The sequence below is a fragment of the Epinephelus moara genome, chromosome 10, assembly GCF_006386435.1.
Source record: "Epinephelus moara isolate mb chromosome 10, YSFRI_EMoa_1.0, whole genome shotgun sequence".
NCBI classification, from domain to species: domain Eukaryota; kingdom Metazoa; phylum Chordata; class Actinopteri; order Perciformes; family Serranidae; genus Epinephelus; species Epinephelus moara.
This window is the reverse complement of record NC_065515.1, coordinates 21,683,202-21,708,788: the sequence shown is the minus strand read 5'-3', so window position 1 is coordinate 21,708,788 and position 25,587 is coordinate 21,683,202. Positions and strand designations below refer to the sequence as shown.

Here is a 25,587-nt window from a genome sequence, read left to right as displayed (position 1 = left end):
GTTTTACCAGGATAGTCCACAGAGAGAAATGTCAACATAGCCGTACAGTTTACTGACAATACAAACAGCTCAATAAGACATGAAGCGAAAAACAGAAAAACTTTAGGTTACTTGCGTAACCCCGGTTCTCTGAGTAGCATGAGTGAGTGTCTGACAAGGTCACGCTGTAAGCGTTCCCAATGTGAGACACGAAACGAATGCTATGAAAGAGAACTTTCATTTTATGCACTTGCTAATGTTTACTAAAAGTACCAACTTTGCAACAAGGTGACAGATACCTTAGCCAGCTATAGCAGGAAATCCTTAACTTTAAAGGAAATGGCTACTTTAGAATGAAAACACAGACAGTATTTACTGACCCTCATGCCGACAAGAAGTCCAGTGTAGTTTTTGAATCCACAAAACACATTCGGGGTATCGGAGGATAACAGCTAGCCGGAATAAGACGTAATTTACTAGCAGGAGAGATTCGAGAACTAGCACCCCCACTAGCCATCAGCTAGTCTTGCGTGAGTTGCCATGTTAACAGACCACGGTGAGAAATTATGCTATTAAAGTGGAGTAAATTACGTCTTTTCAAGTCAATTTTGCTTGCCCCGACTTCAGGGCACTTGGATTACATTGGACGAGCCGTTCTGACGTTTTTGAAATGTATTAGCGGAGTTTTATTACACTTTCAAAATGTGGGTTCCATGCACTTCAAGTGTAGCTGTTATTCCGGCTAACTGTTATCCTCCGATACCCCGAACGAGTTTTGTGGATTAAAAAAAACTACACTGGACTTCTTGTCGGCATGAGGGCCAGTAAGTACTGTCTGTATTTTAATTCTAAAGTAGCCATTTTCTTTAAGGGCTGGAAATTAGCATCAACCATTAGCCAAATGCTGGTAAAATATGCAAGTGGCTGCTAGATCTGCTTGAGTCACCAGCCAAAATAACAACAGTAATCTATTAAATGGCTGGTAGATTTTGGAATCCACCAGCCACAGAGGCAAGTGGACAAAAAAGTTCATTTCCAACCCTGGTTACAACTAAATTGATGTGAAAGTTTTAAGAAAAACCTGATGAGTGAAAGTCAAACTGAACTGAACTGAACTGAACCACTGAATGAATTGAACCATGACTGTTCCCAGTAAACACAGTTACTCAGCCACCAGTCACACAGGTACTGGTGCATCTCCCCTAAACTCAGCTGAATTACAGAACTGGATGTTGGACAAATTCCCCCACAATTATCAAAAATCCTTTAGAAACATAAAACCTTCCTTTTCTATCCCTTCTCTCTGCAGTTTCCTTCTTGAATGGCACATAGATGGCACAACTCCTTTCACAGCTCGCCCAATGGTGAGCAGAAATAAAAAAAGCTCTCGCACACAATTGCACACATGCCCATTTTGGAGGCACAAAATACCAACTGTGAGGTCTGGCATCATTTGTGGGAACGGAGCTTTTAAGCAGAATACCTTCCCCCTCCATATGCTCCAGACCCAACCTAGCAATTATATGGAAACCTCAAAGCTAACCTTAGAACACTATCTGGGGACAGGATCACGGCTACCAGCCAGTGTTGACCCAGCCTGGAGATACGCCTGCACTGCAAATCCTTCCATCATGTTTGAAAAGCAAGGCCTTCTGGGTTAAAACTGTTTCATGTGTGAGTGGTGATAAAATACTGTTTGATTTAGTTTAAAGGGAAATACCACTCATTTTACATAAACATGACATTTACCTGGTGTTCAGACTAAATCCCTGCAACAATACAGATAGGATTTCAAAGTGCAACAGTAGGAAACCTGCTCTTAGCTAAATCTGATACATAATTCTGTTCTATTTTTAAAAGTTCTATATTCTCACACACTGTCTTTGTCCAAAAAACCTTGCTTTTCTCTTCCTGTCATAGTCTCCATTTTACACTATATGAAATTTAATTGCAAGAACCCTAAAACTGGGTCTTTAACAAAGCAGTTTTCTGCAGTGTTGTTGATTTTACCAATGTATGTAGGATCATGGTTGTCTTTCTTCTGGCTGCACATATGTTGTGCTAAATGCTATTTATGTGGTGGGAAAGAGAGAATTGTTTTCTATGATCATGTTTATACGAACAATCAAGGCTGTTCTCTGACTGAAGTCACTTCATTTTAATTATGAATCCATTACTGCCATTTTGTTGTGTTGTTCTTGTACCTGCTGACACATTTCAAAATCACATTTGACGTTTAATTCATATGTAAATTGCAATTAAAGCCCAAACTACAATAGTATAACCAACAATAATGCTCCTTTAATTTAATCTCAGAAAATGAGACTCCTGTATAAAGCTCTGCACAGGGCCAAATCTGTAGCAGCATAAATTCATTACGGATTAAGTGCTATTATAGCCTCACCAAACCTTGCATTTGTAATGTCGGTAATAAGAAGAACCAGGTGAATATTTTAAGATCTGCAGAGTGAGAACGATTTGTCACAAAATCCCCTGCGCTACATTCTGAAGAGAAAATGACACAGATTTTTCCCTATTAGTATAATAAGCTTACTGTGCCATTACACCAGATCAGAATATATAGCATTTAAGCACTAGCATGGGTCAAAATCTGCATAGAAGTTTTACTTGCTACCTTTTCATGTATGACTGCTGCACAGACGTTTCAAACGTTTTGTTAAAGCTGACGTGAGGAATAATCTTTTTCAAACAAGTGAGGAAATCTGAGCCTGTGTGGTTTTATTTAGATAAGCTTTCCAATTTCCGACACTGAACTGAGAACATGAAGGTGTTGTTAACTACTTAGTTAGTTAAGTAGTTACTGGAGATTTTTTTTTCCTCAACAAAAAAATGTGTCTAAGGGCAGGTTACTTCTTGAGGCTGAACCAGGAGGCGCTCATCTGTGAGCTTCCCTCCAGGGCCTGGCTCCAAAGGAGACCAAAGACAACGATCCATACAGCAGATTACTTTGAATTATTCTTAGCCTGGCCCCTGACCTGGGATCAATTTGCCTTGGGTAACCCTTTCAGGAGATGTTCCCTCTGAAGACAAAGCTCCTGGGCTCACACTATCTCCTGGATGCAATTGACTGATTTTTCCCCCTTACTACATTTTGAATAATATATACTGTAGATTGACAAATAAATTTCCTGATTTGGAACATAAGCTTCCTGTCTGCACTGTTCAAAGGCTTCTAGACAAAATTTAGGCTCCCGTGTTCAGGGTTATTGTCTCAACCATCATCAAGTGGACTGTTTTGTTCTTTGCAGACAAATAAAAAAATATATCAGTCTGAAGCACAGTCTTATCTAGTACAGAAAGATGCTCAGGACTCAGGACATCACATAATGTGCTCCCTGCCTAACCATCCATACTGTGCTGCCTGGGAGTCGCCGCTGGCATTGAGCATAACATACTGGCTGTGACTTCGCCGAAGCCGAGGACAGAAAGTACTTGGATGGGCTTCCCTTCCACCCTGCTGCTTCAGCTCGTCTTTGTTCGTGAGATCAAGTGCAGAGGGAGAGAATAAGGACAGAGGAAGCTAGTTTGATGTCGAGAGATATTTTTTTCTGCCTAGCACTCAGGTTGGCTTTCTGTACTTCACCGTGTGTCTGTGTGTGTGTGGATGTGTATCTTTGTGTGTGATGCAGCGCCTTAGAAATGCCATCTGCCTGTTTGTACCAATCCAGGATTTCAGTGTTCGCCGCCTCAGAGCGCGGCAGTGTTCTCACTACACATAGCTGCACATACAAGCACAGACTGCGCATACGACATATGCAAGCATAAGCACCCCCACTCTTGCACCCACCTACACACACACACACACACACACACCCTGCCTGCTGGAGTGTAACCATGGAAACGGAGCGCCTGCCCAATAGGGGTTTGTGATGGAGGAAGCAGAGGAGAGGGAACATGGGAGGAAGTGTATTCACCTCTATTCATCCCAGCTGTACAGTTGATGAATCAATCTGTCACACAGCAAACCTGCACTGGACACTTTTTAAAATGACTAGTGTGTTGAGTATCAATATAATATTCTTTAAATATTAAAATATATATTTAGGGATTGTTTTTAGGGAAATTTTTGCATTACAGACTGATGCTTACATTTACTATAGCACAATGCTGTTGTTACATTCTTGATCAAATGCTGTAACACACATAGAAGCACAGTAACCGATCATACAAATATTTTATTACATCTATCACATAAAAAATGAGTGTGGTTGTGGACTATATTGGGGTTTTCCTTTTGTTCTATACAATATTTCAATGTTTCTTTTCATATAGCTTACAACTGTATTGTGGTTATTTTTCTGTATTTGAGATATTTTTCAAATGTTTTATATACTATTGTCTTTGTATCCTACACTTTGGACTTATGTGCTTCTGACTGAGTTTCTAAGCTTAAATTGTTAATTGGTTTCTTGTTGTTTTTAGTGCTATCAAGAAAATCAGGCCTTTACATTTACTTTTTGCACATCAGAAATCAGAAATTAAAAATACTTTATTGATCCCGGAGGGGAAATTATGATTGGTTACAGTTGCTCTGAGGTAAAAACAGAGAATTACAAGAAGTAAGAATGAAAGTATGTAAATATAAAGCAATAAAATAAAATAAAATAAAATAGAAATTAAATGTGCATTAGAATAAAAAATATAATGTGCATTATTCTACCGTGCTTAAAATAGTACTTAAGATATAGAAAATAAAAATTAAAATAAAATATATATCGCCACTGTGCTAAGGCTGCAAGTGAGAAAATGTAACTACAATATATACATCAGTAGAATAAAACAACAATAGCATTGGAGTAAATGCACACTCATATAGGTGAACATCTGACACTGACAGGTCATAATAACATTATTAAGCATTAGTAATAATGCTGCTTTATCACTTGCAAGAGCGATTTTTGATGGTGATAATGATCTGACGTTCCTGTGTTGTATGTCAGCAGCTCACCAGGAGTTAATGAGTGAATGTTTTGGCTTTCAAATAACTTGCCCAAAACATCTGTCTTGTGCCGGGTCTGAAATTAGCACCTAGCACCCACCAAATGCGGCTATATTGTTGGCAGTGGCGTGAAAAAACGTCAGGCGCAACACATTCTCACTTTGGCAGACAGACAAAGAACAGGCACAACAGACAGACACGTCATAACTGCTTTAGATGCAACACTATCGGCTGAAGAACCGCATTTGTTTTGATTGACAGTGGAGGTTCACTCAATTCTAACCGATAACCAGCAATAAAAAGATGAGATATATCAGCTGCATCAAACATGTCTGACATTATTCTTTACATTGAATGATGTTTAAATGATCTAAATATTACTGCTTCATTTAGCACATAGATTTAAAAGGTGGCAGATATAATTTCTGGATGGCAGACAAAAAAAATAAAACAAAAACCTTGCCTTCCACAATGCCTGATTGTGACAAAAAGCTCATTTTCAGACCCTGGTTGTGTGACTCCGACTGGTGCTTTTATTAATATACTACAAGTGGCAAACAACTGAGAAGAAAGCCAGCATGGGAGTTGGTTCCACATTACAATGGCCTGTTAATAATTTGCCAAACAAAAAAAAATATCAGAGTGCTTTCACACTAAAGTAGCCAGAATAAACTGGCTCATGTTCACATTAGAGGCACATTTGCCACTAATGCTGGATTTGAAAGCATTCTCTAACATAAGTGTGACTATAAACCTGTCTGTGTTATAGCTCTACTGACATATAGTCACAGACACACCCATACAGCTTATAAAGCTACTCAGATGCCATATAAGGTGCTGTGCCTCTTCCTCTCTGTAGTTCACTGCGTATAGATAGATGATAAGAGTCTGATTTATATACTACATTAAAAACTCTAGGCAGCAACGTGACCTATTTACCACCGCGTTATTAAATATTAAAGCTGTGACATTCAAGGTTCGGCAGCCTGGAAGAACATCGATCCTCACCACGATGAGGTCAAGGAAGTAAAGCATACAGTTACTTTCCTGTGGATGATTGACAGGCTTTTCCCCAGGAAACTGTGAAGCAGAGGTGGTGCTTCAGATCACGGCACACTTCGTCATGTGTGCAGTTCATTTAGTAGATGATAGTCTTAACAAGAGCCATATGCATTGCATTTTTTGCATTTATTGTGTGACCCTGTTATTTCTTCCTATATATTATTTATTTAATTTTAGATACTGCTCTGATTTTACATTTCATCGACCAAAACGGGCGTCATACATCTACGACCTGGTGCTTTTCCCTTTAAATTTTACTGAACTTTAGTAGCGGTGGCTAGCCAGAAGTCTCTCTAGCTTGGCTAGCTATGGATCCGAATCCAAAAAAGGACAAGTCTTGAAGGAAAACAGTGGATTTAATATGTTCGGACAGATTTATTTGCTTTCACCACCAATGCTGCAAAGTTAAAGTACTAAGTAATTATAAATAGCCCACTGCAGAGTAGCCACCTTGTAGTAAATCATATGAATGAATGCTCATTGGGACCTATGTAATATTGATGGGCTAATTTGGTCTTAATAGGCTGCTCCCTTTATTCAAATATATTGAGCAATTACAGACATATTTTCCCCCCCTTTTTTGGCTAATAAAGGCTCTTTTAATAGTAAAGGTGGACACAAAATTAAATGAACACCTGTACCATCTACTGAAATCCAAAACAACAATCCTGCATCTTTGCAACTAAAAACCGGTGAACTGGAAAAAAGCAATGCTTGTCCTTTTCTCGTTATCACTGCTGAGGTGCCCTTGAGCAAAGCAATTAACCATCAGTGCTCCAGTGGGGCTGCTCAGAATCCAGCAGATTGTACGAATGTGGAACAGAGTGTTGTTGCAAGAGTGCTCATGTTGAGTGAAAGAACCCAGAGTAAATAGAATTAAATCTGAATATGCCAACCACTGTTTCTATACAATAATCACCCTCTCTGCCTTGCTGCAGGGCACAAGGAGCACTTCTGTGCCACTCTACACTGTGCAATTAGCTTCATAGATAATACACTCGGATGTACTTAACAACACAGTTACACACATGCGTATGTGCAGGAGCAAACAGACTTCATTTTCATTCATCATCTGCTGTTGATTCCTTGGCTTTTCTGGATCTTGACGTCATTCTCATCCCACTCAATCTAACGTCTCCGTAGCAACGGGGATGGATTAGCATGTCGATTCATCAAGTCAAGATACTGGTCTTTAATTCAGAAATGTTTGTCAGATGATAATGGTTACCAGCTTTAATGTTACGTTTTCTAACTGACCGCAGCTGCAAAGAAACAATCTGAGAGAAAGTGACATGCAGATAATTTCCCTGTACACGTTTGTATGATTGTTGTTTGTGTGTGCTGGAGATGAATTCTCCATTGTCCCAGAGTTTCCACTCAACCACCACGAACAAAGCTGATCACACAGCACCGCCACTTTGAAAAGAACACAGCCAAGAACTAGTATTATCAAACTGAGCAATTACAGCCTTTTGATAATGAATTTTATATTATAATACCTGCACAGCGGTGCCTCATGTGGGCTGTAATGTGTAATGCTAGAATAATATTTTCAGATCCTCAGCCCACCTCCACATCTCTCCCCTCATTCTCTGCAGGCACTACAGGTGGAGGAGAGCGTCAGCGATACAGAATGTGTGTAGGCGACCGAGTGGGCGGTTACTGCGATCATCTTCACATGTGGGAATCCGTCACATGGCCGAAGACAGAAGGATGAGTGGGCAGAGCAGTGACAGAGAGAAGGAGCGGGGACAGAAAAAATACGATTAAAATGCGAAGTCAATTTGGCAACCTCGTGAAAATGTCAGCAAATGTTCTCAGTTATGACATGTGTCAGACAAGACATCAGCAGCATCTGACTCTGCTGCTGACTGACCTACTAAAGCTCCCTCGCACATCCCCGGAAGTTGCTTATTCTTAAAATTCTTCCACCTTATGCAAACTGCTGAGTTACAAAAAAACGCTTAGCTTAAAATGCAATGAAGCAACATTTAATGACATTACTGGCGCTCTTATTCCGAGCAGATTACAGTTAGAACTGCAGGAAGGTGCTCAGTCTCTTGATCTTTCACAGTCTGCTCTAGGACTAAAACCAGTTGTGTTTTTCTTTGAGGTGAGCCTATCAAATCATTAAAGTGTCCTCTCTATCTCTCAGAGAAGAAATGTTTTCCTCCAACTCTCCTTGAAGTCTCTGCACACCCCCGCAGCACTGAGCCTGGACAGCTGCTGGTCACCTTGTCAACCTTTAGTTGGATGTTGAAGCAGTTTCTGAATAATAGATGAGCCCCCTCCTGAGCTGTCATTCCGATGTGCAGCAGAAAATCCACATGAACTGTCTCAAGTGTGTGATGTCCTGATAGTAAGCAATATATAACACTTTTGCATAATTTTTTGTTTCTCATCTCATTGAAATTGATTAAAAACACTGAAAATAATAATAAATAAGGCTAACAAATCTGTCTAACATCAGCTGGGCTACAACAATAAGGGCCCTGACACCCCAAGCCGGCAGTCGGAGGTTTGTCAATGTCAGGCCGTCGGTGAGCATCTGTCGCCCTTGTTTTTGTGATGTGACCAGCACAGTTTGCCCTTTTCAGCTTTTTTCGGCTGATTCGACATTTTGAATCCGCCTCTGAGCCAGAAGAGCCCTTTGGTGAGTAAAAATCCAGCTGATTGGCTGATCAGCTCAGTGCATGAGAGGGGAAACGGAATGAGGAAAGTAAACAAAAAACTAAAGTAGGTAAGATGATCTTTTTGGCCCCTGAGCTCTTAGGCAGAAAATGTTTGTAATTCTTTGTGTTATTGTTCACTAGAGCACAGTAAATAACATTTATTCTTTCAACATGCGGTTGTGTCGTTCATATGCTAGCTGGCTACCTAGCATCTTGAATCCGTCCTGTTGGTCTTCCGGCTTCTCTTTTTGAATAAAGAAGACAGGCTACTGCTGTCTGCTGATTTGTAGACTCATTTCTTCTCATGCAGGTGCAGAATGTATGTGTAAGTTGGCTGTTGGCTGTAATGTTTGCGATGCATTCAAGTGCAAGAACTTAAGGGAAACAGAAATGAGGAAAGTAAACAAATGACTAAATTAGGTAAGATTATAATTTTTAGCCCTTGAGCTCTTAGGCAGAAAATGTTTGTAATTCTTTGTGTTATTGTTCACTAGCGCACGGTAAATATCATTTATTCTTTCAATATCCTGTTGTGTCATTCATATGCTAGCTGGCTACTTAGCATCTTGAATCCGTCCTGTCGGTCTTCCGGCTTCCCTTTCCGAATTAAGAAGACAGACTACTGCTGCCTGCTGGTTTGTAGACGTATTTCTTCTCATGCAGGTGCAGAACGTAAGTGTAAGTTGGCCATTGGCTGTAGTGTTTGCGATGTGTTCAAGTGCAACTTTATACAGACACAGGTGATGTGAGGCAACGCAACAGTCTGCCTTTGTTGCCACTAGTTCTAGATCGATTGGGTGTGTCTAGGCCTTTTAACCTTTAGCATTTATCAGGCCATGATTCTGCAGATCTAGATCTGAATCTAGGTGATAGATGGGAGTGATTAATAATAGAAGTAAAAAGGACTAGAGGAACACTGGAAGAGGAGGAAGGAATAAAGATGGAGGTAAGATGCAAGAATAAAGTAAGAAATGTGGATAAAGAAGCCCCAGGGATGGAAGAGGGAAGGGGTTTGGGAAATTTTATGGATTGAGGGGCAAGATGGCGGAAAGGGAGACAAGCAAAAGTGGAGACAAAAAGAAAGTGTTGTTAGGGCGGTGGCAAAGGGGGAGGAGTAAAAGGAGGAACGCAGAATTTAAGGCTGGAAGATGGAACAACTGAACATAGATAAATGAAATGGCAGAAGGTAGGTTCACAATCTTCTAGCAGCTCATTTTCACATTCATAACAACCTGCTTAGTCACACACACACACACACACACACACACACACACACACACTCACACACACACACACACACCCCGCTGCTTTCTGGCAAACCACTCAGTCGTGAACTGTGCCGGCTTAAAATCAAGTGCAAAACCCTATTCAGCTCTGGACCAGAAAATAAACTGTGAAGAAAACTCCGTACTCACACACATGCACATACACAACATGTGAGATAAGCTCGCACTAAAAATACTTGTTGTCTTCACTAAACAAAGTGCCTGGAATCTAAACCCCAACAAAACTTAAATAACTTCTGAATTAGCATACAAGGGAAATTAAAACCAGCAAGACTCTACAAACAGACTGCAGGCAAACTGTGTGCTAATCGTGTCTCAATTGCAACTCACTGAAGCAGTAAAGCTTCCTATTGAGACTTTGCCCCCAAATAATGAGGATCCCTCGTTCTCAATCAATTGGATGCCTGCAAAGTTATCTCTGAAGTGAGCTCCAGCACAGACAGTTGAGCTATAAAGATGGTGAGAGATGACACATACACACAGGGCAGTAGATGCCTTCGGGTCTAAGTCAGCTTGTGCTGTTCCAGTACAGACAGGCTTGAAAAATCTGTACCTGGAACACTGAATACATTACACCCCTTCTGTCTTGTAACTTTTATACTGGTTATCCATTGTTGCTGTGTTGGTTTACTGCACTTGTTTACTGGGCTGTGGTGGTTTTGGATTATATTTGAAATCAAATGTGTTGTACAAATTGTTGCTATTATAGGAAGTTATTGGCCATTGAGAAAAAAAAAGTACTTTCCACTACACTGAAGTGATTTCTTTCAAAGTGCACAATGCAAAATGGATGGGAACCTCATTTCCGAAGTCACAGTGGTTGGCCACTTATAACTGAATGACCACAAAGTAAGCATTTTACAAATCATGCCAGCAGAACAGCTGCACTGATCATTATCAGCGGTAAGCTTAAAGGTCCATTTATTAAGGTTTATTGAATTTAATGTCTATTTTGACTTATTCAGCTCTTACTCTTTATACACACCTGTGCTAACTCTTAAAAATAAAATATCTTGACTAAAGGCTGAGCAAAATATAACATTTGCAAAACCTGGGCAAAACTTAGCTGCCTTCGAAGCATACCACTCTGTTGGGATGCAGCAGGATCAACCAACTTGTGCACGAGTGCATGTGAGCACAAATATGTGAATGTGGGCACAGCTTCCTGTTCTTGTACCTTGCTTCTTCAGAATGTTCTCTTTCCTGATTAACTAGAGTTTGAAAGGCAAGCTGGATGGAATGAAGGAATGAGGAAAGATGTGCAAAATATGCCTCAGGGATTGAGAAAAAGAAAAGTCGCTATCACTGTACGGTACAGAGCTGGTGTCGATTTCTACTGCTGGGAATACTCAAAATAGAAAGTTGGAGGATTTCCTAGATATGAAGACCACTATGAGATAATATGCAAAGCAGGAAGTTACAAAATTGACTGTATATCCCCATTTCAATCTCACCAGTACCCCTGCAACTCAAATATGGATTTAAAAAGCTCTCTCACCATTTGAAGAGGCCTCTTTCGAAGGTCCCTCTCAGTGACCAGCCTCTCCTGGTCAGTGACGTAGAGTCCGCGCTGAGCCAGTGCCTGAATGACGGCGTCGTGGCCCAGCAGGGGCTTGGGAGCGTCGCTCTTCAGGATGAGGCTGCCGGCCCTGCAGTAGAGGTCCGCAGACAGCAGGAGGCTGGCCACGGGAGGCTTCAGGTGCTCCTGCTCATACTGGTCTGTGTAGAAAGGGTCCTTTAGGTCTGCTGGGATGCTGTCTGTATGAGGGAGGGGAGACAGTGAGATTTAGAGAGTCTTCTGATCTCCTGGGAGGCTCAATAAAAAGAACATGGCACTAATGTATTTCACTTGAGGCATATGAACAATTTGCACTTTAGATATTAACATGATGGCAACCAAGACCACCACAGTAGCATATTTCTAATTTACGACATCATAAAAATCACCACCATCAATGAAATATACAGCTCGGCAGGCTCACAGAGAAGTGTGTGATAAAGAATACGGTAAGTAAGTAACACCAAAGAAAAGTTCAGATGCAAGTTCAAGATAAAAGCAGAAAAAAACACTGCCTTTCACCCATTTTTCACAAGCAATGATTTAAATTCTGTTGCAAACTGTGGAAACAAAAAGTGAAAATACAGAGCTGATAACCTGCAACAGAGTTTGGCTTTTTTGGGAAGATTTTTCCTCTCAGCGCACAGTGCTCCCTGCCATCTTTGGCAGGCCCGCTTCATTTTTCATTGCCATGCTTTGACAATATCTTGACGTAGATATGTGTGGATAGACCTTAGCGTTGCTATAGCAACTGCAGGAGGAGTGGAACCCGATCGATTCATCTAGTCTGTATCTCTGCAGCTTCCAGCTCCCTGGGAACACCCCTCTCACTGCCTGCCTCATCAAAGAGGGAGCCTGCCTGCATGTGTGTGTGTGTGTGTGTGTGTGTGTGTGCGTGTATCGTGTATCACCTCAAGCAAGCCCACTGCAAGGGGATAGTCCACAAATAATTCAAAAACATTGGGGTTTTTTATTGCCTGTGCCTAGTACCTGTCTTGCCAGTGTTTGCTGAGCTGGGAACCTTTCTCTATAATCCAGTGCTTGAAAAGCATTGTACAGAAAATATCTGTGAGAGCCAACCCAATGCATATCCCTCTTTTTCCACGAAAAAGATTGCCTAGTTCCAAATAGGATGCTGCTGCTGCTGTGTGAAAACATGAAAATACATCTGCACACACTCCAGATCCAGATGCAGAGCTCATCGCTGTGTCAGCAGCAGAAGAATAGATGTAAATTTCAATCACTGCCTGGATGTGTGCGGAGAGAAACGTGCCATGTGTTGACATCTTTACACTCCGACACTGCTGCCCATCCTCCAACACACACGCACGCGCACAAAACAGTCAATGAATCACCTGCTTGGACTGACCACTATCAACAAGGTCATCTACAGATGGACTATCTAGGTTATATCCTTTTCCTGTAAGTACTATATGTTATTGATCCAAACAAAGAAATTTATGTTTTCTCCAGCCCTCCCCCTTCACCCTCCATAGAAGGGTCAGTGGTCATGCTGAGTTGCAGAGCAGCACGCCTAGAGCTGGCAGCGTGTTCACATTTTGCTCAGGTACTTTGCAAATTGCATTTTATTTCATGTTATTTTTCCTGAGCCCTGATTGTGTCTTCCAGTATTCGCTGACCTTGTTGTCACTGTAATGTCTGCTTATTAAAGAAGACTACAAAGTCAGCAGTGTTTGTCTTTTGTGGCTCAGTTAGCTGAGCTTAAATATCACATTACTCTAACGACAAGAGCAGTGTTCACATCGATCCATGGTGTTCACTGCAGACAGAAAACTTAACGTGCATCATTTCATCAGTCATATTTGATCGAAGATTGCACATAAAATTTACTACAGTGATTCATCTTTCAATATGTCATTACATTTGTGGTATTTAAGGTTTTATTTATGCATGGAAGTCCAAGAAACCTTTCTTTACAACAATATTCCAGCTGCTGTTTAGAGTTAAATGTATTGAACAAGGGCAAGAATTGCACAAACTTTCACCCCAATATTTTACCCAGGATTCAAACAGGACAGCTTCTGGTCACAGTGAATCTCCTCTTAGCTCTGCTTGTGTACCCGAGTTATATATATCGGACATTAAACAGTGGTTTCCATTTGTGCTGTTTTTCTAACAGCACATGATCCGCTGCACAGGCTACATCTTGCATCTACTGGACTGCATATTCTTGATGCACTCCTGCATTGGTGTAATGAGGCAGATGCATGTGAAGTATTCGGAGCAGCGTAGGCAGAAATCTGGAGACGAGCCTGCTCTCCCTCTCCCTCTCTTTCTCCTTCTTTCTTGTACTCTCGCTCCCTCCCTCTCTCTAACTCTCTCTCTGGAGAGCTGTATTTTTGGAATCAGCCCATTTCATTCAGTCCTGATTGAAAATACACAGAGGATCTGCAAGGAATCTCATGTTCACTGGGCTATTACAACACAGCGCAAGGAATAATGTGCTCGGTGGCTAAAGCAGAAGAACATCATTCTGTCCGCACTGAATACAGATGGAGCTGAGTTGGTTATTTTAATTGTATTTTAATAACTTCAGTTATGGGGATCAAAATGAATAACAGAGTGAATGGGAAAGAACAGAATACAAAAGATTAACAGACAGACTGTCTTGCACCTTGCATTTATGAAGACAGATTCTCTCTGTTACTAAGTGCTGTTGAGTCTGTTAAGTTATTTCGGGGGGCCGCCTACATAGATGTTTTTGTGTTGTAGTTTTGTATTATCTTTTATATTTCGTACTTTTAGTCATAAAGACTGCGATCATAAACCGTTGATTGAAACACTCACACAGTCAGCTTCTGAGTGTAATTCTGTTTCCCCACCCAACTCTAAATGAGAGATGTCGGAGCTGTTCGACACAGGGGCTAAGCACTCTAAACAGATTCTAAACCTGTATGAAGAAACATGTTTTTTAAAGACGTGATTCTGCTCTTGATGTAAGTCTAGGCAGAGGAAATAAAAACTCTCAAAAGCTCCCACTTTCAACTGTGCAGAGCCGTAACTTAGTCAACCGCACACTACTGTATTTCCAAGGCCTTTAACAAAGAGATCTGCCTGAGGACTCAGCTTTAGACAAAAATAATTTCCACTTCAGTGTAAGTGAATGGAGCACGGCATTTAAGGACAAACTGTTGCTCATTTTCATTTTTTAGTGGAGCATATTTTGCTTCCGTTATATGTGTTTCGAATGATTTGATGCATCTCTCTGAACATCAATAAAGTTGGCTATCAAGTCCAAATTACAGCTCTGATTCAGGTAAATGACCCACATTTAGGTACTGTAATGGGAATGCTGGAATAAGTTCATATACATTAGTGTGTGGGTCACACATGTGATTTGTGTCACATGGGAAATAAAAGCAAAATTAGGACAGAACACAACCAGAGAACGTGCATTTTGACCGTATCCTCAGTGCGACACTCTCTGTTAGAGTAACTTCAGCTGCGATAAGAGCAAATGTGCAATTTTAAGAATTCTACATTTCATTGTTCTTAATCTGAAATGTGGTTTTGTAGCATCTTTCACATACCCTCCTAACGGAATACATATAGAAGGTCAATTAATAAGAAGTTATAAAAGAAGCAGTGAAAGCAGTGACTTGATTTTTTTCAATCACTTGCCGGGAGTGTTGGGAGCATTTATTTCCTTCATTTGGCCAGAGGCTGTGCATTACAGCTTTAATTGTAGCTCTAGGGCTACGCGTTGTAAAAGCACAATGCCAGTCATACCAGTTTTTCCACATTAATGGCTCAGAAGAAAAGTGATCTTGTTATGCATCTTTGTTCACTGATGCCACCTTATCAGCCCTGGCTCTGTCACCTAACATAGCATGAATGCCAACATGTGCAGTGGTGCACTTGACTAGAATTTTAAGAGACTAAAAGAATGCAAGCAGTCCTCACTCATTGTATGTGCATTTTGAGCTGCTTAAGGGTGGAAAGAGATGCCGAAACCATGTGACGGACATCACAATTTAGCACATTTCCACTCGAGAATGAAAGATGTTGATGCATTATCTCTTCACTACACATTTCTAATAAACACCTGCTGCTCACACTGTGAAAATGTGACTTAACTGTGTGTGTGTCAGTAACATATCACCATTTCTTAGAGTCACAACAGTATAAGGGGGGTTGTGACAGAAATGTTGATGAAAAGAGATACTGTTAATCCATGTTGTTGTAATTTCTACTGTTGGGCAACAGAGGGTGATCGAAGTTATGTGTCACCTTTGGTAGTTTGTGTGACAGAGAACATCCATCCATCTGAAGTCAAACTGATGCAATACTGTGGTTGTACAATCAAATACATTTTATATGTTCAATACAAAAAGAGTTGCCTGTGAATGCACAGTCCACTTCAATGCACCATTAAACGACACAGTAAAACTTTACAGAAGCATTGACTTTAATCATTTAGAGTGGAACAAATTTTGCAGCAAGTTTCTCAGCAGCAGTATAGTCTAACACAAACAACTAGATGCAAGAAAAAGATGTTCCATTTAAGGTAAAAACAAACAACACAGCACCACATTTGCTGTTTTGAATCAATTTTGAACCCTAGGGTGATGATGTAGAGGTGAGACTCTGGACCACGGTGTTACAACCCTCCTCTTTTCTATGTGTATTGCCCACACTAGCCAGATAATCAGACCGAAATGTGTGTGAATGTGGGTGGCCATCCAGAGGTGTAGAACCAGGTTATATGCATACATTCCCTACGTTAACGTCACATCTCTCTCCAAGATAAGAGTTGGTCTCGATCAAATTTAAAAACCCCATGTCTGTCAATTTTTAATACTACTATAACAAAAGAAACCTCTGATAACTTTTTAATTTTAAAACAAATTTTACCCTCATATTCATATTCTGAGTTAAATCCATACTGTCATATATATGAATCAAGAGTGATTTCAACTGAGGCAAGTTATGAGAGTCCATAAGGAAAAGCATTTATCAGTATTTCTGAAAGTACTATTGATTTCTTTCTGTGAGGGTTGCTGACTACAGCCACAAGCCTTTTCATTTACCCGCATAACCGTAAACAAGCAGAGCATTTGTGTGCTATAAAAACCCTGCTGACAATGTATAAAAAATCTCCCATGTGATGCATCTCTTCCTAAATTTGGATTGCTGTTTCCTGAAGGTGACATCATTTAGGACACCTTATCTGCATGTTTCTACACTGACTGAATGCTCCCTTTCCATTATGTTGGACAACATATTTATTGATCACTAGGATCCAACACAGGGAGCTGGTTTTATCTGTCCTCTAGGGATGATTTTTATTGGCTTTCCAAAGGGCAATTTATTTAAGATGATCCGCAATGGGCAACATAACACAAAGGTGTTTGGTTTTACTCTGATGGAAAATCACTGTTATATTTCTACAGGGGATACAAGTGCAGAATGCTGGCATGGGTACTCAATGATGGGTCCATACTGGATATCTATGATGTCTCTTCAGTGTAAAACATTTTGTGTTTGTTTTCATGTTAGAGCCTTTTCAAACTAAGGGCATATTTAACACGTATTGCATCAGCTCCTGTAGTAAGTCATTAAAATTCTGGCAAGCATGCATTTGAAAATCAAAACCATCCATGCAGCGTGCAGCAGACTACACTGAGGTACAATGATGCACCTACCTGTCCCGTACGCTTTGGCCACCAGCCATGTGAGGCTGCAACAGATTTTGGCTCGGGAGAGGTCATAGTGCTCAAAAGACTTTATTGCTGGGGCAACGAAGGTCTTCTTAACATCCCTGATATCCTGAACTTCACCCATATTTCTCCCTGAATTTCAATTCTTGAACCCTATGAAGCAACACAACGCGAACGCATCCCACTACTGGAATTTCGTGGAAAACAATAAACGGGTGTAAAACGGTGAGATGCGGTGTCTCTCCGCAGACTGTTCACGGGTCCTTTCAGTCATAAAACACAAGACAGACTGCGGGTTTTTTTGTCTTATTCAGTCTCGTTGACACAATGAGTCGCTAGTCTTGGCGTCTTTCATCCATACTGCTGTCTACCAGTTGAAATGGGCTTCGTCAGACCCAGCCGGGAAGGTTTCCTTGGATTTCAGAGGAAAAGCTGGTCTTCACCTGGAATGGAAACAGATATATTTCCATTCTTTGGATTCTTTGGAAGCAGACGGCTTCTCCCTTTCACGTCCATGTAGTCTTGTATGGATAACGTATGTGTTTGGCATTCCCTCCCCTCTTCTGTCCTTTGGTGCCGTGGTGCGGTTTTCCTGCCGCACTGTGGCTCTCCAAGCCCAGCACCTTTGTTGCGCAATGCGCATGCGCGGTGGGTACATTCACAGATATCCGGAATGTTAACACTTTTGTTTGGGGACTGTGTTGTATTGTTATATTTGTATTGTTTTTATAGTGTCGTGTATTTAAAGTTGTATGGTGTTGAGGACTACATCATACGTTTACCCCATGACAACACACAAATCCAAACCTCGTCATTTCACGTCCTTATTCCACATAACTGCACATTTTAGGATTAATTCTTGAGTTTTCGATGAGCATTTGAATGCAGCGTGAAAAGGGGGACAGCCTGCGTACAATTAGCCAGAAAACAAAACAAAACAAAAAACCCTGACGCTTTATAAGAACATGTCACCATATGTTCATAATTTTGACAGCTCGACTTGACGTCAGATCGGTAATTAAACCACTTGACGACCAGCCAGTGGTTAAAATACCTTGTAGTAGCAGGGTTAAATTCTCCAGCCACACCCCGTACAATGTAAAACATGACATCGGATAGAAGACTCAAAATTTATAGAAATCCCAAATACTTAATTATTTTTTAATCACTTTTATTTTTCAAAAACACAAAAAGAAGTTAAACGCTGTTACACAGGAGCCTTACGACCGGCAGAAAGGTAGAGCAAAAAAGGCGCTGCTCTCCGAACCACATTTCCCAACGTTCCCCATTACATGACGTCATAATTCTGCGTCGGTGATTGTTTTGAAACGTTGGAAGATAACGCGTTGGAAGCAGGTATGTAATGCTGTTAATTTAAACATTCAGCTAAGATACTCCGCGGCATTCATGAGTTAGTTATGGCCGAAGTTTGGTTTGACAAATGTTTTCTCAATAAACACGAAAAATTTGACTTGTTCGCAGTGGAAGCCAGGAGGAAGCTTTATCTGTCTCTGTGAAACTTTACTTTGGTTACTGTACGTATATAACTGGACTCTACGCTGCAAATGTCAAAGTAAAGAACACCCCTTTTCATTGTTGTAAATAAAACGTTATTTTTGTGGAATAACGTCATGCTATACAAGCCCAGTCTTCCACCACTTTGAGAAGCTGCTGTTACATCAAAACAATGACCCCTTAAACCCATGACATTAATGTGTATCTCTGTTTCTGTTGTACACAGGTTAACTATCCATAAGAATGTTTATGCCAAGAGCCCTGAAGGTGAAAAGACCTGCCCAGGTTTCAAGGCAAGTTTTGAATAAGAAAAGCAAGGTAGATCAGGAGGAGAGGAAAGATGAAGGTACTTCAGTGACACCTGTTCAGAAGGAGGAAGCATGTGAAGACACCAACACACAGGATGAGACACAAGCAGCTGGAGACTCTGCAGGGTTGACAGAGAGCTCAGTGCGTGAGGATGGACATAAGTCAAGTGCCTCAAGTGACACAGATGATGAGGAGGAGGAAGAGGAAGAGGAGGAACCTGTCAAATCCTTCAAGAAGAGCCAAAGGTGGCCCGAGCCAGGGGAGCCTGTGTGTGTAATGTGTGGTCGCTATGGGGAGTACATTTGTGACAGCACAGACAATGATGTTTGCAGTCTTGAGTGCAAAGCCAAACACTTGGCACAAATGGGGATGGGCACCGGGGCAGATGTGTTCACCCGTAAGGACACAAATGAAGGTGAAAGGACTCAACAGCCAACAGCTGACACTGGTGGAGTGAATGAAAGTGAGGCCGGCTATTCCTACAAGGAGGATCGGTTCATATCAGGCCTCACAGATGAGCAGGTGCAACGAATTAAACAGGAGCTGGGCATTGAAACCCAGGGGAGAGACGTTAGGAGACCCATCGTTGAGTTTGAACACTGCGGCTTCCCTGCCACGCTAAGTGGCAACCTGAAAAAGGCCGGCTATGAGGCACCCACGCCGGTCCAGATGCAGATGGTCCCTGTTGGTCTCAGTGGCAGGGATGTGATTGCCAGCGCTGACACAGGCTCAGGGAAGACTGTAGCTTTCCTGCTGCCAGTGGTAGTGAGGGCACTGGAGGTACAGTGATACTCAGTCAAACCCAGAGACACCTACTTTAAAATCAGTTGCGAAACACCAGCAACCTGCATGTCACAAGTGCACATTTTAAAAAAATTTTAACAGCCTGATTTGTGCTTTACATGTCTGCTAACTCTGTTTATGGCTTGTGACACAACATATAAGGTACAGTAAATCTCGGCCATTACATAACATTAGGTTGTTTGAATTAAAGTATTTATACAACTTGGAAACTTGTTAGCTAATTCTCAGCATTTCTTAAAACATTTTTTGTTCCAGGGCACATTTCTGTCCTGGTTTAAGCCAGTTTCAGAAGTAGGACCACTTTGTGTAAAAAGACCAGGTGTTAGAAATACTATATGTTTTCTATTTTTTTTAGAAGCCAGCACACAGTGTGGGCAGCCCTGTGGCTCTCATCCTGACCCCCACCAGGGAGCTGGCCATTCAGATAGAGAGACAGGCCAAGGAGCTTGTGATGGGCCTCCCCAACATGAGGACCGCACTGCTGGTGGGCGGCATGCCGCTTCCCCCACAACTCCACCGCCTCAAAAGCAGCATCAAAGTACAGTCTTTGTTTTAAGTATTTCCTCCTCCCCTGTTTTAAACATTTTATAAGTCTTCAATTTTCATTAGCATCATGTTCCCCTGTTAATCCCCCTATAGATTATCATAGCCACCCCAGGACGACTCCTGGAGATCCTGAAGCAGAGGGCAGTGCAGCTGGACAAAGTGAAGGTCGTGGTGGTTGACGAGGTATGACAAACACAGTGCAATTCAGATTGGCTGGAAGTTAAGCACTCAAAAGGTCTTTAACATTGGAACAAAAACATTGCATTTTGTGACTTTAAGAACAAAAAGGACCTAACAGGTTAAATTAACGGATTTTATATGTACTGGTACTTTGATCTTTTGATCAAATGAAAATTAATCCACCAAATATAGTTATGTTTCAGCATCCAAGGATCAGTACTTAAGATCCTTCAGAAAACCCTTCATGTGTGGTGATACAGCAGCAGTTTTAAATTATGTTACTATTCAAATTTTGCATCATGATTAGCAAACTGTGGATTTTATGTTTGCTAATTCTGACTAAAGTCATGCCATATCCCAAAACATGCTGTAAAATTGAGAATTTACCAAATAGCATAAGAGTGATTTTGCAAATATTCAGTTGAAAGCTGTTGAGTGTGTAGAAATCATACAGTTTTAAAATGGAGAAAGTCCTGGAACCATTTGTATTCCTGGTGTATCATGTAGGTCGACACTATGTTGAAGATGGGCTTCCAGCAGCAGGTACTGGAGGTTTTGGAACAAGTCCCCGAAGAACACCAGACTCTGCTGGCGTCGGCCACCATCCCAACAGGGACGGAGGAGCTGGCTGCCCGATTGGTCCGTGACCCCATCCGTATTGCTATTGGAGAGAAGAATCAGCCCTGTGCCAACGTGAGGCAGATCCTGTTATGGGTAGAGGAACCCTCCAAGAAGAAGAAGCTGTTTGAGATTCTTAATGTAAGTTATAGACGCGACGTTCAGATGTTGAGCTGTGTGTTGAAGAAGAATGTTTTAAAAACAAAGCACAAAGTCTGCTTGGTTCTCACTTGGGTGGAGTTTTACTTAAAGCTGACTTTTACTGCCAACATGGGGCTTTGTTTAAGAGGTCAGCAGTTTTCTTAGTTCTTGTGTAAGACCCGGTCTAATTGTTCTCTGAAACACCATGAAGTGCTTTGTAGGGACAGACACAGAAAAATAGTCCTGATACACACTGGTACCAGCTTGGTATTTTATTAACTGGCTGTTAAATGGTGGTAATTCCTCAAGCTCCAAGACCAGTCTCCCCACTACACCATATTTAGACAGCCATAGCTGCAGCCCTGGCCCCCGTCTGGAGGAAGTGGGTGGGCCCTGAGCCATGGACTCACTCCAGGAATCCCAGCAATGGCTTGTACCATTTATACAGGGCAGGGCAGGAAGGGTCCGCTTTAGTTAAGCCAGCGAAGAAGTGTTGTTACACCACTGTGTGAGTAACGGGAGCTAGTTCTGAGTGGAGGGTGGTTGTGATGGTGATTTTTTTAAGGTTCATTATTTACGACTGCTTATTCAGAGTATTAAGGCTACTGTCTGTGACAAGGGAAAAGTGGTGGAGCTTGCAGGAGTACTGTGGAATTGGAGGGGACCAAAACTCTGGAGTGGATATGATGCAGAAATCATTCAAAACAGCAATTTAATTTGTTGCAGCTCTTACAGCATGGTATATGAAAGTGTGCTCAAACTAAAGTTAGATAATCATGGCAGGTTCTCACAAATTTGAGCTGGAGCAGTAGATTTAGAGCTGAGAGAAGCCCCACCATTATCACATAAGCTACCCTGCTGCTCTAGGCAGAAACACTGTATTAATCAATGTGGGAAATAAGCATTTGGAAAAGGAGACGGATGCCAACAGCCTACTTTTAATGGCATGCATTTCAGCTGTGTAAAGTTGTTCCTGCCTTGTCCAGGTATGTATTGCAAGAAATGAATAGGGACCAGATAATAGGGAGCATTGACACTTATATGGTACAGGTTGTCAAGGTTAAACTTGTTATATCTGCTGGGAAAGACCTTTTAGTTGCAGGCAGCAAACTGGAGATGTAAGCAAACTGGTAAATGATCTTTTCAAGCCGGCCTTGTCAGCCGTTTTTCCTCAGAAGTGTGTGTTGCTGGCTGGAGTGTCATGACTGCCATCTGCTGGCAGATTTTGACCATTTGAACCTGTCCAAACATTTGAAAAGCCACCTCCAGCAAAGTGACATGCACATTTTTTTTTTTACATTTTTAAAAATTCCTTGCAGCCCGATCAGTAAATCATAAATCAAAGTTAAAAAGTAAGTCAATATACATAGCAGCTCAATCTGTATATGGAGTTGCTGAATGTAGAGATATGGTAATGTTGTAAAATGCCAAATAAAATGTAACATAGCTCCTGTGTTTTCTCTTGTGGCTTTGCAGGACAGCAAGCTGTACCAGCCCCCGGTGGTTGTGTTTGTAGACTGTAAACTGGGGGCTGATCTGCTGTGCGAGGCGGTCGCCAAGGTGACAGGCCTCAATACTGTGGCAATCCACTCCGACAAGAGCCAGTGGGAACGCAACCGCATCCTCAGGGTGAGGCCAGAGGCAGCCAGAACATGCACTGTCAAGTGGATAAGTAGCAGCTCTCCCATGTTTGGTGTCCAAGAGTGTTGCTCCTGAATCACTTTTAGCTGGAAGACCGCAGACACGGAGAGCTAAGACGTAACAGACACAGCAGTTTTTATTAGTATATTGAAGGCAGGAGGATGCTGTCAGAACCATGAATCCTGTGGGCAAAACAAACCTAGAAAGACAAAAGTAAAGGGCCCCAAAGTTTCTTCATATTTAGAAGATGCTTCCTTCCTGCATTGCAGTGCATACATACTCTGTCTCTGCTAGTTCACCTCATTCAAGCTATTTATACTTGGGTGCATACTGGTTAAAATTAGGTCATTCATAATGTTGCAGTCCACATAGGGTTTTGAAAGTGCTGAACATGTCCGACAGTGTAATGTTTGCCCTGTTTCTTCCTCAGGGTCTTTTGGATGGAGACTTTGAAGTGGTGATCAGTACAGGTGTGTTAGGAAGAGGACTGGACCTAGTTAACGTCAGATTGGTGGTTAACTTTGACATGCCAAACACAATGGATGAGTATGTCCATCAGGTTAGTAACACCCAGAGTGGAAAAGTTGAACTTCAGAGTGTGTGTGTCTTTTTTTAAAGCAACATCCCTTCCTTTCGTCCCCTCTAGATGGGCAGGGCAGGTCGGCTGGGACACAGAGGAACAGCCATCACCTTTCTCAACAACAATAATAAGCGGCTGTTCCTGGAGGTGGTGAAGCGGGTCAAACCCACAGGGTCCATCCTGCCCCCTCAGCTCCTTAATTCACCTCACCTCCATGAGCAGCAGAGAAGGGAGAGACAAAAGGCCAAGCAGGGGCCTGATGAAACGCTGGTCACCAAGAACAACCTCATTGACATCATAAGGAAACACGACCGTCGCAAGAAATAGCCTTATCTTTCAATCATTCCTGTTATGGTTCTGTCTATTTATTGAGTAAATGCTAAATGTTTATTTTGTATAGTGTTTTATTAAAAAATAAACTTTGAGGTCTCATACGTATCATATCAGCATTTTTAAATTGAAGTAGTATATGAGCTGACCTTGTCCTCAGGAGGTGAAGAGGAGGGATGATGAAGTGACATCTAGGTGAGATGCCTGCCATGCTCCAGACCACTGTTCAAGACCATTAAACAACAACAACAGCTGTTTTTCTAGTGAGTCAGCGCTGTGTTTCCGGCAGCTTTATAGTCGCCAAACATGAGACCTGTTGCTGTTTCTCCAGCCGGGTTAATGCCGCAAAAAGCAGAGGTTTTTTCATCAAGACATCATTGTGCTAACTGTTTTTGCAGTTTTAACAAGCTGTCATTAACGTGTGGTGATGTTAATTTTTTACTTAAGATAATTAATATAGTGCAAATGTAACATCTGTGATTTGCAGATATGCGCATTGTTAACATTTATTCTGGCAATTAGGTATAATATTCAGATCTTTCAGTTTCAAGTAAAACTACGAATACCACACTGTAAAAATAATCTGTTACAAGTTCAAAGTCCTGTATTGGAAATGTCACTTAAGGAGCAGTGTGTGGGATTTAGTGCCATCTAGTGGTGGGGAATTCAGATTGCAACCAGCTGAAACTTCTCCCAAGTGTGAACTCCAGGTTAGAATTCCTTCAGTGTTCATTGTTCAGGAGGTTTTTATTGGGAGGCAAATTATCCAAGGTCTCTTCCTCTCCAAAACAAATGGACCAGGTGTATTAAACCTGTGAAAACACGCAATAAAGCAGTTTCATGTTACAAATCAGTGTATCTCTGACGCTGTTTGGTATGTCGGAGACAGGCTGCTAGCCTAGCACTGGCTAATGTCTGCTCGCCATTTTTCTCTAAGTAACCTTAGATCAAGACGTTCAGGAAGTGTTTACCAGGAGCTGAATTGCCTGCAGAGGTCTCTTCCTTTCCAAAGCAAACAGATGTGGTTATTTAAACCAGTAAAAAAGAGTGAATAAAGCAGTTTCATGCTAAAAACATAAGTATTTTATTCGTTTTTAAATGATTATACATTTAAAAAAACCTTTAAGTAAAAGTATTAAAGAGTGATCAGGAAACTGTAGTCAAAGTAGAAAAAAATGTCCCATGAATGTGTAAACAACAGAAATTGTAAAGTAACTAAAACTAAAGCTGTCAGATAAATGTAGTGAAATAAAGAGTGTATTTCCCTCTGAGATGTAGCACAGGAATTAGTATTATTTCACTAATCAAATCACTGATTATTATATGTTTTGGGGGCTTAAAAGAGGTCACTTTCACAGAAAAAACTCAGCTGACTAAAGCTGAGTTTGAGTTAAAGGTGAAGTTCTTGATGCTGGCCGGCAGTGCTGTGATGCACAAGAAGGCCGTTGCGAGAACGATGGAGAATGGCAGGATGCAGATGATGCTGTCCGTCGACTTTGTTGCTGTGAGTTACCATGCCTTCTTACAGTTGTTGTAAAATCTCTCCTCGTATCACTGGATACGGGACACAACTCTGATTAAACAAGACCACTGATAATAAAACAATCAAATCAAAGAGCAACACAGCTACAGCAACACCAAAAATCACAAGGCCAGTCTTATTTTACAATGCATTTTAATAGATTTCACTCCTATTTCTTTATATAGTGTATGTTGCTAGAATAG

At 41.3% G+C, this 25,587-nt stretch overlaps 2 protein-coding genes across 5 annotated transcripts in view; one reads left to right on the top strand and one right to left on the bottom strand.

The window, feature by feature from the left end:
- The window catches only part of camsap2a (calmodulin regulated spectrin-associated protein family, member 2a), a 60,774-nt gene extending 42,487 nt beyond the window's left edge, over positions 1-18,287 (bottom strand). For all 4 annotated transcript variants that reach the window (XM_050055476.1, XM_050055477.1, XM_050055478.1 and 1 more), the window contains exons 1-2: positions 17,184-18,287; positions 11,458-11,717 (exon numbers count right to left, since the gene is read on the bottom strand). In XM_050055476.1, coding sequence (XP_049911433.1) covers positions 11,458-11,717; positions 17,184-17,322 — 399 coding nt within the window. In that variant the 5' untranslated portion in view covers positions 17,323-18,287. The remainder of the gene's footprint in view (positions 1-11,457; positions 11,718-17,183) is intronic.
- A 148-nt stretch (positions 18,288-18,435) lies between these two features.
- Positions 18,436-23,966, top strand: ddx59 (DEAD (Asp-Glu-Ala-Asp) box polypeptide 59). The gene is made up of 8 exons (XM_050055831.1): positions 18,436-18,554; positions 18,940-19,802; positions 20,182-20,364; positions 20,466-20,555; positions 21,060-21,311; positions 22,788-22,940; positions 23,383-23,511; positions 23,599-23,966. The coding sequence occupies exons 2-8, from the start codon at positions 18,957-18,959 to the stop codon at positions 23,857-23,859; spliced, it is 1,914 nt and encodes a 637-aa protein (XP_049911788.1). The 5' UTR covers positions 18,436-18,554; positions 18,940-18,956; the 3' UTR covers positions 23,860-23,966.
- The last annotated feature ends 1,621 nt before the right edge of the window (positions 23,967-25,587 follow it).